This window comes from Lipophrys pholis (assembly GCF_963383615.2).
Source record: "Lipophrys pholis genome assembly, chromosome: 8".
NCBI lineage: Eukaryota > Metazoa > Chordata > Actinopteri > Blenniiformes > Blenniidae > Lipophrys > Lipophrys pholis.
In genome coordinates, this window is record NC_137630.1 from 684,889 (window position 1) to 698,606 (window position 13,718).

Sequence of the window (13,718 nt, forward strand, 5' to 3'; positions counted from 1 at the left end):
GCGTTCAGTGTGTGTTAAGTGTTCAGTGTGTGTTCAGTTTCCAGTGTGTGTTTAGTATTCAGGGTGTGTTCAGTATGTGTTCAATGTGTTGTCAGTGTCCAGTATGTGTTCTTTGTGTGTTCCGTATGTGTTCTTTGTGTGTTCAGTGTTCAATGTGTGTTCTTTGTGTGTTCAGTGTTCAGTATGTGTTCAGTGTGTGTTATGTGTTCAGTATGTGTTCAGTGTGTGTTCAGTACGTGTTCAGTATGTGTTCAGTGTGTTTTCAGTGTTCAGTACGTGTTCAGTGTTTTTTCAGTGTTCAGTATGTGTTCAGTGTTCAGTACGTGTTCAGTGTGTTTTCAGTGTTCAGTATGTGTTCAGTGTGTGTTATGTTTTCAGTGTTCAGTACGTGTTCAGTGTGTTTTCAGTGTTCAGTACGTGTTCAGTACGTGTTCAGTGTGTTTTCAGTGTTCAGTATGTGTTCAGTGTTCAGTACGTGTTCAGTGTTTTTTCAGTGTGTGTTCAGTGTTCAGTACGTGTTCAGTGTTTTTTCAGTGTGTGTTCAGTGTTCAGTACGTGTTCAGTGTGTTTTCAGTGTTCAGTATGTGTTCAGTGTGTGTTATGTGTTCAGTACGTGTTCAGTGTGTTTTCAGTGTTCAATGTGTGTTCAGTACGTGTTCAGTGTGTTTTCAGTGTTCAGTATGTGTTCAGTACGTGTTCAGTGTTTTTTTAGTGTTCAGTATGTGTTCAGTGTGTGTTATGTGTTCAGTGTTCAGTGTGTGTTCAGTCACCTGGCTGACTGGGAGCAGGTAGAACTCCTGAACTTCTCCGTCTCCCACCGACGGTCTGAAGTCCAGCGGAAGCTGCAGGTCAAAAACAAACTGGCTCTCTGGAAACACTCCGTCCTCGTCGTGGTAGGTGTAGCTGAGGATATTGATCACTGATCAGATGGTAGGTGTAGCTGAGGATATTGATCACTGATCAGATGGTAGGTGTAGCTGAGGATATTGATCACTGATCAGATGGTAGGTGTAGCTGAGGATATTGATCACTGATCAGATGGTAGGTGTAGCTGAGGATATTGATCACTGATCAGATGGTAGGTGTAGCTGAGGATATTGATCACTGATCAGATGGTAGGTGTAGCTGAGGATATTGATCACTGATCAGATGGTAGGTGTAGCTGAGGATATTGATCACTGATCAGATGGTAGGTGTAGCTGAGGATATTGATCACTGATCAGATGGTGGGTGTAGCTGAGGATATTGATCACTGATCAGACACTGATTAGACATTGATCAGTGAAACGGTATGAAGCAGCAGGTGAAGCAGTGAAGAAGTTGATGTTGGAGACTTTCAAGAGATGGAACTCACCTCACTGTGGAAACGGCTCGAGCTCGCTCTGCAATGCATGCTGGGATACTGGCCTCCTCCCAACACTCTTTCACCAGAGTGTGTCTGATCCCGACACCAGCAGCTACACCACCTGCAGCCTGGACACAGAGTCAGCTCCACCGGAATTCAACATATACAAGCTGTGTGGGGTGATGAGATGGAGGTAGTGATGTGATGGAGGTAGGAATGGGGCCAATCTGATCCAGTCTCAGGATCGGGTTCTGATACCAATGTAACTCACTGATCAGAGGTTCCTGATCTATGATCCTGGTCTGATCCATGATCCTGGTCTGATCCATGGTCCTGGTCTGCTTCATGGTGCTGAAATGATCCCCAGTGTTTCCCTGCTGCTGCTCTGCTCGCTGGCTGCAAACTGTGGACTGGATTTCCTGAAGGGAGGCGGGTCTCAATGAGACCAGGAGGAATGAGGCAGGAAATCCAGTCCACAGTTTGCAGCCAGCGAGCAGGCTAGGGAAGTAGCACTGTGCTATCCAACTTTTCATGGCAACATGTTGCTGATTGGAGGGATTTTAGTCTCACAACACCACAAAGCAACACAGCAACGTGGATGTTAGCAAAGCAACGCAGCAACGTGGATGTTAGCAAAGCAATGCAGCAACGTGGATGTTAGCAAAGCAACGTGGATGTTAGCAAAGCAACACAGCAACGTGGATGTTTTCAAAGCAACGCAGCCACATGGATATTAGCAAAGCAACACAGCAACGTGGATGTTAGCAAAGCAACGCAGCAACGTGGATGTTAGCAAAGCAACACAGCAACGCAGATGTTTTCAAAGCAACACACGCAGATGTTTTCAAAGCAACGTAGCAACGCGGATGTTTTCAAAGCAACACAGCAACGCGGATGTTTTCAAAGCAACGCAGCAACGTGGATGTTAGCAAAGCAACACAGCAACGTGGATGTTTGTAAAGCAACACAGCAACGTGGATGTTAGCAAAGCAACGTGGATGTTACCAAAGCAACACAGCAACATGGATGTTTTCAAAGCAACGCAGCCACATGGATATTAGCAAAGCAACACAGCAACGTGGATGTTAGCAAAGCAACGCAGCAACGTGGATGTTAGCAAAGCAACACAGCAACGCAGATGTTTTCAAAGCAACACACGCAGATGTTTTCAAAGCAACGTAGCAACGCGGATGTTTTCAAAGCAACACAGCAACGCGGATGTTTTCAAAGCAACGCAGCAACGTGGATATTAGCAAAGCAACGCAGCAACGTGGATGTTAGCAAAGCAACGCAGCAACGTGGATGTTTGTAAAGCAACACAGCAACGAGGATGTTAGCAAAGCAACGTGGATGTTAGCAAAGCAACACAGCAATGTGGATGTTAGCAAAGCAACACAGCCACATGGATATTAGCAAAGCAACACAGCAACGTGGATGTTAGCAAAGCAACGCAGCAACGTGGATGTTAGCAAAGCAACACAGCAACGCAGATGTTTTCAAAGCAACACACGCAGATGTTTTCAAAGCAACGTAGCAACGCGGATGTTTTCAAAGCAACACAGCAACGCGGATGTTTTCAAAGCAACGCAGCAACGTGGATATTAGCAAAGCAACGCAGCAACGTGGATGTTAGCAAAGCAACGCAGCAACGTGGATATTAGCAAAGCAACACAGCAACGTGGATGTTTGTAAAGCAACACAGCAACGTGGATGTTAGCAAAGCAACGCAGCAACAAAGCCGTAGTCCAGCAGGGCGGCGCTCTGCAGCCAGACCTCAGTGTTTTCAGCCTCCAGCTCTGGGAGGAGAACAGCTCTGACATCAGAACAATGAGCAGCAGCTCCTCCAGGCTGTCAGCAGGCGATTCACACCTCGTGAAGCTGCGTCCTACTCCACACTAAACTCCCTGAAAATAGTCCCAATGGTTGGAGCTGCGTTAGAGCTGGAAACATTGTGTTGCTGCTGCCTTGCTCAAGAGTTTCCCCAGGGATTAATAAAGTCATTCTGAGGTTCTAAAGATAGAAGTAGTTTATTATGAGATGATGACGTCACGCAGACCCCCACATTGTCCACATGGAACTAAAATACTTTGTACTGCTTCCTTTTCTGTCCTGATACTAACCTCAAGTTGTCTTTAGAGAGAATACATGTATACATTAGTACATTTCATACTTTACTGTAGAGAAGAGTTTATTACAGCCTCATGTAAAATCAACAATAATGATAATAATAATATTAAAGCAAACAGCTCTAGTGTTCAACAGATGTTGAAGGAGGAGGTGATGGAGGTGTTGAATGTGGAAGTGATGGAGGTGTTGAAGGAGGAGGTGATGGAGGTGTTGAATGAGGAAGTGATGGAGGTGTTGAAGGAGGAGGTGATGGAGGTGTTGACGAAGGAGGAGATGGGAGATGATGATGTGATGGAGGTGATGAAGGTGTTGAAGGAGGAAGTGATGTAGGTGGTGATGTGCTGGAGGTGTTGATGGAGTAGTTGAAGTAGGAGGTGATGGAGGTGGTGATGTAATGTAGGAGGTGATGGAGTTGTTGAAGTAGGAAGTGATGTAGGAGGTGATGGAGGTGGTGATGTAATGTAGGAGGTGATGGAGTTGTTGAAGTAGGAAGTGATGAAGGTGAGTGTAGCTCACCACGTTGTCCAGCAGCCCGGGGTACGTCTGCTTGGTGATGGAGCGACGAGCCAGCCACATGTTGACCTCGCCTCCGTCACCCACAGTGTAACCGTTGACATGAACGCCATAGCGCTTCACCCCGAACAGACCTGTGGCGTTAACGACATGGTCAGCTCCTTAACGACACCGTCACCTCCTTACAAACACGGTCAGTTCCTTAACGACACCGTCAACTCCTTAACGACACGGTCAGCTCCTTAACGACACCGTCACCTCCTTAGCGACACCGTCAGCTCCTTAACGACACCGTCACCTCCTTAGCGACACCGTCAGCTCCTTAACGACACAGTCACCTCCTTAACGACACGGTCAGCTCCTTAACGACACCGTCAGCTCCTTAACGACACCGTCACCTCCTTAACGACACCGTCACCTCCTTAACGACACAGTCACCTCCTTAACGACACGGTCAGCTCCTTAACGACACCGTCACCTCCTTAACGACACGGTCAGCTCCTTAACGACACCGTCACCTCCTTAACGACACGGTCACCTCCTTAACGACACGGTCAGCTCCTTAACGACACGGTCAGCTCCTTAAGGACACCGTCACCTCCTAACGACACCGTCACCTTCTTAACGACACCGTCACCTTATCGACACCGTCACCCCCTTAGCGACACCGTCACCTCCTTAACAACACGGTCACCTCCTTAACGACACCGTCACCTCCTTAACGACACCGTCACCTCTTTAACAACATGGTTACTTCCTTAACGACACTGTCACCTCCTTAGCGACACCGTCACCTCCTTAACGACACGGTCAGCTCCTTAATGACACCGTCACCTCCTTAACAACACCGTCACCTCCTTAACGACACCGTCACCTTCTTAACGACACCGCCACCTCCTTAACGACACCGTCACTTCCTTAAGGACACGGTTACTTCCTTAACGACACCGTCACCTCCTTAACGACACCGTCACCTCCTTAACGACACCGTCACTTCCTTAACAACACGGTTACTTCCATAAGGACACGGTTACTTCCTTAACGACACCGTCACCTCCTTAACGACACCGTCACCTCCTAAACAACACGGTTACTTCCTTAACGACACCGTCACCTCCTTAACAACACGGTTACTTCCTTAACGACACCGCCACCTCGTTAACGACACCATCACTTCCTTAAGGACACAGTTACTTCCTTAACGACACCGTCACCTCCTTAGCGACACCGTCACCTCCTTAACAACACGGTTACTTCCTTAACGACACCGTCACCTCCTAACGACACCGTCACCTTCTTAACGACACCGTCACCTCCTTAACGACACGGTTACTTCCTTTACAACACCGTCACCTTCTTAACGACACCGTCACCTTAACGACACCGTCACCTTAACGACACCGTCACCTCCTTAGCGACACCGTCACCTTCTTAACGACACCGTCATCCTAACGACACCGTCACCTCCTTAGCGACACCGTCACCTCCTTAACGACACGGTCAGCTCCTTAATGACACCGTCACTTCCTTAACGACACCGTCACCTCCTTAACGACACCGTCACCTCCTTAGCGAAACCGTCACCTCCTTAACGACACCGTCACCTCCTTAGCGACACCGTCACCTCCTTAACGACACGGTCAGCTCCTTAATGACACCGTCACCTCCTTAACGACACCGTCACCTCCTTAACAACACGGTTACTTCCTTAACGACACCGTCACCTCCTAACGACACCGTCACCTTCTTAACGACACCGTCACCTCCTTAACGACACCATCACCTTCTTAACAACACCGCCACCTCCTTAACGACACCGCCGCCTCGTTAACGACACCGTCACCTTCTTAACGACACGGTTACTTTCTTAATGACACATTAGCCTCCTTAACGACACCGTCACCTCCTTAACGACACCGTCACCTTCTTAACGACACGGTTACTTCCTTAACGACACCGTCACTTCCTTAAGGACACAGTTACTTCCTTAACGACACCGTCACCTCCTTAACGACACCATCACCTTCTTAACAACACCGCCACCTCCTTAACGACACCGTCACCTTCTTAACAACACCGCCGCCTCGTTAACGACACCGTCACCTTCTTAACGACACGGTTACTTTCTTAATGACACATTCACCTCCTTAACGACACCGTCACCTCCTTAACGACACCGTCACCTTCTTAACGACACGGTTACTTCCTTAACGACACCGTCACTTCCTTAAGGACACAGTTACTTCCTTAACGACACCGTCACCTTCTTAACGACACCGTCACCTTAACGACACCGTCACCTCCTTAGCGACACCGTCACCTCCTTAACGACACGGTTACTTCCTTAACGACACCGTCACCTCCTTAACGACACGGTTACTTCCTTAACGATACCGTCACTTCATTAACGACACCGTCACCTTCTTAACGACACGGTTACTTCCTTAATGACACTGTCACCTCCTTAACGACACCGTCACCTCCTTAACGACACCGTCACCTTCTTAACGACACCGTCACCTCCTTAACGACACCGTCACCTTCTTAACGACACCGTCACCTTCTTAACGACACGGTTACTTCCTTAATGACACTGTCACCTCCTTAACGACACCGTCACCTCCTTAACGACACCGTCACCTTCTTAACGACACCGTCACCTCCTTAACGACACCGTCACCTCCTTAGCGACACCGTCACCTCCTTAACGACACCGTCAGCTCCTTAATGACACCGTCACCTCCTTAACGACACCGTCACCTCCTTAACAACACGGTTACTTCCTTAACGACACCGTCACCTCCTAACGACACCGTCACCTCCTTAACGACACCGTCACCTCCTTAACGACACGGTTACTTCCTTTACAACACCGTCACCTTCTTAACGACACCGTCACCTTAACGACACCGTCACCTCCTTAGCGACACCGTCACGTCCTTAACGACACCGTCACCTCCTTAACAACACGGTTACTTCCTTAACGACACCGTCACCTCCTTAACAACACGGTTACTTCCTTAACGACACCGTCACCTCCTTAACAACACGGTTACTTCCTTAATGACACCGTCACCTCCTTAGCGACACCGTCACCTCCTTAACGACACGGTCAGCTCCTTAATGACACCGTCACCTCCTTAACGACACCGTCACCTCCTTAACAACACGGTTACTTCCTTAACGACACCGTCACCTCCTTAACGACACGGTCAGCTCCGTAACGACAGCGTCACCTCCTTAACGACACCGTCACCTCCTTAACGACACCGTCACCTCCTTAACAACACGGTTACTTCCTTAACGACACCGTCACCTCCTAACGACACCGTCACCTCCTTAACGACACCGTCACCTCCTTAACAACACGGTTACTTCCTTAACGACACTGTCACCTCCTTAGCGACACCGTCACCTCCTTAACGACACGGTCAGCTCCTTAATGACACCGTCACCTCCTTAACAAAACCGCCACCTCCTTAACGACACCGTCACTTCCTTAAGGACACGGTTACTTACTTAACGACACCGTCACCTCCTTAACGACACCGTCACTTCCTTAACAACACGGTTACTTCCTTAACGACACCGTCACCTCCTTAACGACACCGTCACCTCCTTAACAACACGGTTACTTCCTTAACGACACCGTCACCTCCTTAACAACACGGTTACTTCCTTAACGACACCGTCACCTCCTTAACGACACCGTCACCTCCTTAACGACACAGTCACTTCCTTAACAACACGGTTACTTCCTTAACGACATCGTCACCTCCTTAACAACACGGTTACTTCCTTAACGACACCGTCACCTCCTTAACGACACCGTCACCTTCTTAACAACACCGCCACCTCCTTAACGACACCGTCACTTCCTTAAGGACACGGTTACTTCCTTAACGACACCGTCACCTCCTTAACGACACCGTCACCTCCTTAACAACACGGTTACTTCCATAAGGACACGGTTACTTCCTTAACGACACCGTCACCTCCTTAACGACACCGTCACCTCCTTAACAACACGGTTACTTCCTTAACGACACCGTCACCTCCTAACGACACCGTCACCTCCTTAACGACACCGTCACCTCCTTAACAACACGGTTACTTCCTTAACGACACTGTCACCTCCTTAGCGACACCGTCACCTCCTTAACGACACCGTCACCTTCTTAACGACACGGTTACTTCCTTAATGACACTGTCACCTCCTTAACGACACCGTCACCTCCTTAACGACACCGTCACCTTCTTAACGACACCGTCACCTCCTTAACGACACCGTCACCTTCTTAACGACACCGTCACCTTCTTAACGACACGGTTACTTCCTTAATGACACTGTCACCTCCTTAACGACACCGTCACCTCCTTAACGACACCGTCACCTTCTTAACGACACCGTCACCTCCTTAACGACACCGTCACCTCCTTAGCGACACCGTCACCTCCTTAACGACACCGTCAGCTCCTTAATGACACCGTCACCTCCTTAACGACACCGTCACCTCCTTAACAACACGGTTACTTCCTTAACGACACCGTCACCTCCTAACGACACCGTCACCTCCTTAACGACACCGTCACCTCCTTAACGACACGGTTACTTCCTTTACAACACCGTCACCTTCTTAACGACACCGTCACCTTAACGACACCGTCACCTCCTTACCTCCTTAGCGACACCGTCACGTCCTTAACGACACCGTCACCTCCTTAACAACACGGTTACTTCCTTAACGACACCGTCACCTCCTTAACAACACGGTTACTTCCTTAACGACACCGTCACCTCCTTAACAACACGGTTACTTCCTTAATGACACCGTCACCTCCTTAGCGACACCGTCACCTCCTTAACGACACGGTCAGCTCCTTAATGACACCGTCACCTCCTTAACGACACCGTCACCTCCTTAACAACACGGTTACTTCCTTAACGACACCGTCACCTCCTTAACGACACGGTCAGCTCCGTAACGACAGCGTCACCTCCTTAACGACACCGTCACCTCCTTAACGACACCGTCACCTCCTTAACAACACGGTTACTTCCTTAACGACACCGTCACCTCCTAACGACACCGTCACCTCCTTAACGACACCGTCACCTCCTTAACAACACGGTTACTTCCTTAACGACACTGTCACCTCCTTAGCGACACCGTCACCTCCTTAACGACACGGTCAGCTCCTTAATGACACCGTCACCTCCTTAACAAAACCGCCACCTCCTTAACGACACCGTCACTTCCTTAAGGACACGGTTACTTACTTAACGACACCGTCACCTCCTTAACGACACCGTCACTTCCTTAACAACACGGTTACTTCCTTAACGACACCGTCACCTCCTTAACGACACCGTCACCTCCTTAACAACACGGTTACTTCCTTAACGACACCGTCACCTCCTTAACAACACGGTTACTTCCTTAACGACACCGTCACCTCCTTAACGACACCGTCACCTCCTTAACGACACAGTCACTTCCTTAACAACACGGTTACTTCCTTAACGACATCGTCACCTCCTTAACAACACGGTTACTTCCTTAACGACACCGTCACCTCCTTAACGACACCGTCACCTTCTTAACAACACCGCCACCTCCTTAACGACACCGTCACTTCCTTAAGGACACGGTTACTTCCTTAACGACACCGTCACCTCCTTAACGACACCGTCACCTCCTTAACAACACGGTTACTTCCATAAGGACACGGTTACTTCCTTAACGACACCGTCACCTCCTTAACGACACCGTCACCTCCTTAACAACACGGTTACTTCCTTAACGACACCGTCACCTCCTAACGACACCGTCACCTCCTTAACGACACCGTCACCTCCTTAACAACACGGTTACTTCCTTAACGACACTGTCACCTCCTTAGCGACACCGTCACCTCCTTAACGACACCGTCACCTTCTTAACGACACGGTTACTTCCTTAATGACACTGTCACCTCCTTAACGACACCGTCACCTCCTTAACGACACCGTCACCTTCTTAACGACACCGTCACCTCCTTAACGACACCGTCACCTTCTTAACGACACCGTCACCTTCTTAACGACACGGTTACTTCCTTAATGACACTGTCACCTCCTTAACGACACCGTCACCTCCTTAACGACACCGTCACCTTCTTAACGACACCGTCACCTCCTTAACGACACCGTCACCTCCTTAGCGACACCGTCACCTCCTTAACGACACCGTCAGCTCCTTAATGACACCGTCACCTCCTTAACGACACCGTCACCTCCTTAACAACACGGTTACTTCCTTAACGACACCGTCACCTCCTAACGACACCGTCACCTCCTTAACGACACCGTCACCTCCTTAACGACACGGTTACTTCCTTTACAACACCGTCACCTTCTTAACGACACCGTCACCTTAACGACACCGTCACCTCCTTACCTCCTTAGCGACACCGTCACGTCCTTAACGACACCGTCACCTCCTTAACAACACGGTTACTTCCTTAACGACACCGTCACCTCCTTAACAACACGGTTACTTCCTTAACGACACCGTCACCTCCTTAACAACACGGTTACTTCCTTAATGACACCGTCACCTCCTTAGCGACACCGTCACCTCCTTAACGACACGGTCAGCTCCTTAATGACACCGTCACCTCCTTAACGACACCGTCACCTCCTTAACAACACGGTTACTTCCTTAACGACACCGTCACCTCCTTAACGACACGGTCAGCTCCGTAACGACAGCGTCACCTCCTTAACGACACCGTCACCTCCTTAACGACACCGTCACCTCCTTAACAACACGGTTACTTCCTTAACGACACCGTCACCTCCTAACGACACCGTCACCTCCTTAACGACACCGTCACCTCCTTAACAACACGGTTACTTCCTTAACGACACTGTCACCTCCTTAGCGACACCGTCACCTCCTTAACGACACGGTCAGCTCCTTAATGACACCGTCACCTCCTTAACAAAACCGCCACCTCCTTAACGACACCGTCACTTCCTTAAGGACACGGTTACTTACTTAACGACACCGTCACCTCCTTAACGACACCGTCACTTCCTTAACAACACGGTTACTTCCTTAACGACACCGTCACCTCCTTAACGACACCGTCACCTCCTTAACAACACGGTTACTTCCTTAACGACACCGTCACCTCCTTAACAACACGGTTACTTCCTTAACGACACCGTCACCTCCTTAACGACACCGTCACCTCCTTAACGACACAGTCACCTCCTTAACAACACGGTTACTTCCTTAACGACACCGTCACCTCCTTAACGACACCGTCACCTTCTTAACAACACCGCCACCTCCTTAACGACACCGTCACTTCCTTAAGGACACGGTTACTTCCTTAACGACACCGTCACCTCCTTAACGACACCGTCACCTCCTTAACAACACGGTTACTTCCATAAGGACACGGTTACTTCCTTAACGACACCGTCACCTCCTTAACGACACCGTCACCTCCTTAACAACACGGTTACTTCCTTAACGACACCGTCACCTCCTAACGACACCGTCACCTCCTTAACGACACCGTCACCTCCTTAACAACACGGTTACTTCCTTAACGACACTGTCACCTCCTTAGCGACACCGTCACCTCCTTAACGACACGGTCAGCTCCTTAATGACACCGTCACCTCCTTAACAAAACCGCCACCTCCTTAACGACACCGTCACTTCCTTAAGGACACGGTTACTTCCTTAACGACACCGTCACCTCCTTAACGACACCGTCACCTCCTTAACAACACGGTTACTTCCTTAACGACACCGTCACCTCCTTAACAACACGGTTACTTCCTTAACGACACCGTCACCTCCTTAACGACACCGTCACCTCCTTAACGACACAGTCACTTCCTTAACAACACGGTTACTTCCTTAACGACATCGTCACCTCCTTAACAACACGGTTACTTCCTTAACGACACCGTCACCTCCTTAACGACACCGTCACCTTCTTAACAACACCGCCACCTCCTAAACGACACCGTCACTTCCTTAAGGACACGGTTACTTCCTTAACGACACCGTCACCTCCTTAACAACACGGTTACTTCCTTAACAACACGGTTACTTCCTTAACGACACCGTCACCTCCTTAACGACACCGTCACCTCCTTAACAACACGGTTACTTCCTTAACGACACCGTCACCTCCTTAACGACACCGTCACCTCCTTAACGACACCGCCACCTCCTTAACGACACCGTCACCTCCTTAACGACATAGTCACTTCCTTAACAATACGGTTACTTCCTTAAGGACACGGTTACTTCCTTAACGACACCGTCACCTCCTTAACGACACGGTTATTTCCTTAACGACACCGTCACCTTCTTAACGTAACGGTTACTTCCTTAATGACACATTCACCTCCTTAACGACACCGTCACCTCCTTAACGACACCGTCACCTTCTTAACGATACGGTTACTTCCTTAACGATACCGTCACTTCCTTAACAACACGGTTACTTCCTTAACGACACCGTCACCTTCTTAACGACACGGTTATTTCCTTAACGACACCGTCACCTCCTTAACAACACGGTTACTTCCTTAACGACACCGTCACCTCCTAACGACACCGTCACCTTCTTAACGACACCGTCACCTCCTTAACGACACCATCACCTTCTTAACGACACGGTTACTTTCTTAATGACACATTCACCTCCTTAACGACACCGTCACCTCCTTAACGACACCGTCACCTTCTTAACGACACGGTTACTTCCTTAACGACACCGTCACTTCCTTAAGGACACAGTTACTTCCTTAACGACACCGTCACCTCCTTAACGACACCATCACCTTCTTAACAACACCGCCACCTCCTTAACGACACCGTCACCTTCTTAACAACACCGCCGCCTCGTTAACGACACCGTCACCTTCTTAACGACACGGTTACTTTCTTAATGACACATTCACCTCCTTAACGACACCGTCACCTCCTTAACGACACCGTCACCTTCTTAACGACACGGTTACTTCCTTAACGACACCGTCACTTCCTTAAGGACACAGTTACTTCCTTAACGACACCGTCACCTTCTTAACGACACCGTCACCTTAACGACACCGTCACCTCCTTAGCGACACCGTCACCTCCTTAACGACACGGTTACTTCCTTAACGACACCGTCACCTCCTTAACGACACGGTTACTTCCTTAACGATACCGTCACTTCATTAACGACACCGTCACCTTCTTAACGACACGGTTACTTCCTTAATGACACTGTCACCTCCTTAACGACACCGTCACCTCCTTAACGACACCGTCACCTTCTTAACGACACCGTCACCTCCTTAACGACACCGTCACCTTCTTAACGACACCGTCACCTTCTTAACGACACGGTTACTTCCTTAATGACACTGTCACCTCCTTAACGACACCGTCACCTCCTTAACGACACCGTCACCTTCTTAACGACACCGTCACCTCCTTAATGACACCGTCACCTCCTTAGCGACACCGTCACCTCCTTAACGACACCGTCAGCTCCTTAATGACACCGTCACCTCCTTAACGACACCGTCACCTCCTTAACAACACGGTTACTTCCTTAACGACACCGTCACCTCCTAACGACACCGTCACCTCCTTAACGACACCGTCACCTCCTTAACGACACGGTTACTTCCTTTACAACACCGTCACCTTCTTAACGACACCGTCAC

The 13,718-nt window shown here is 49.2% G+C and overlaps 2 protein-coding genes across 2 annotated transcripts in view; both read right to left on the bottom strand.

Annotated features, from left to right (window-relative positions):
• Window positions 1-13,718, bottom strand: part of tpx2 (TPX2 microtubule nucleation factor) — a 475,192-nt gene that overhangs the window by 27,349 nt on the left and 434,125 nt on the right. The window lies entirely within an intron of this gene.
• The window catches only part of tpk2 (thiamin pyrophosphokinase 2), a gene marked incomplete at its 5' end in the record, with an annotated part of 86,523 nt that overhangs the window by 3,181 nt on the left and 69,624 nt on the right, over window positions 1-13,718 (bottom strand). Inside the window, 3 exons of the mRNA XM_080469694.1 lie at window positions 771-903; window positions 1,355-1,473; window positions 3,989-4,119. Of these exons, the coding sequence (XP_080325820.1) occupies window positions 771-903; window positions 1,355-1,473; window positions 3,989-4,119 (383 nt within the window). The remainder of the gene's footprint in view (window positions 1-770; window positions 904-1,354; window positions 1,474-3,988; window positions 4,120-13,718) is intronic.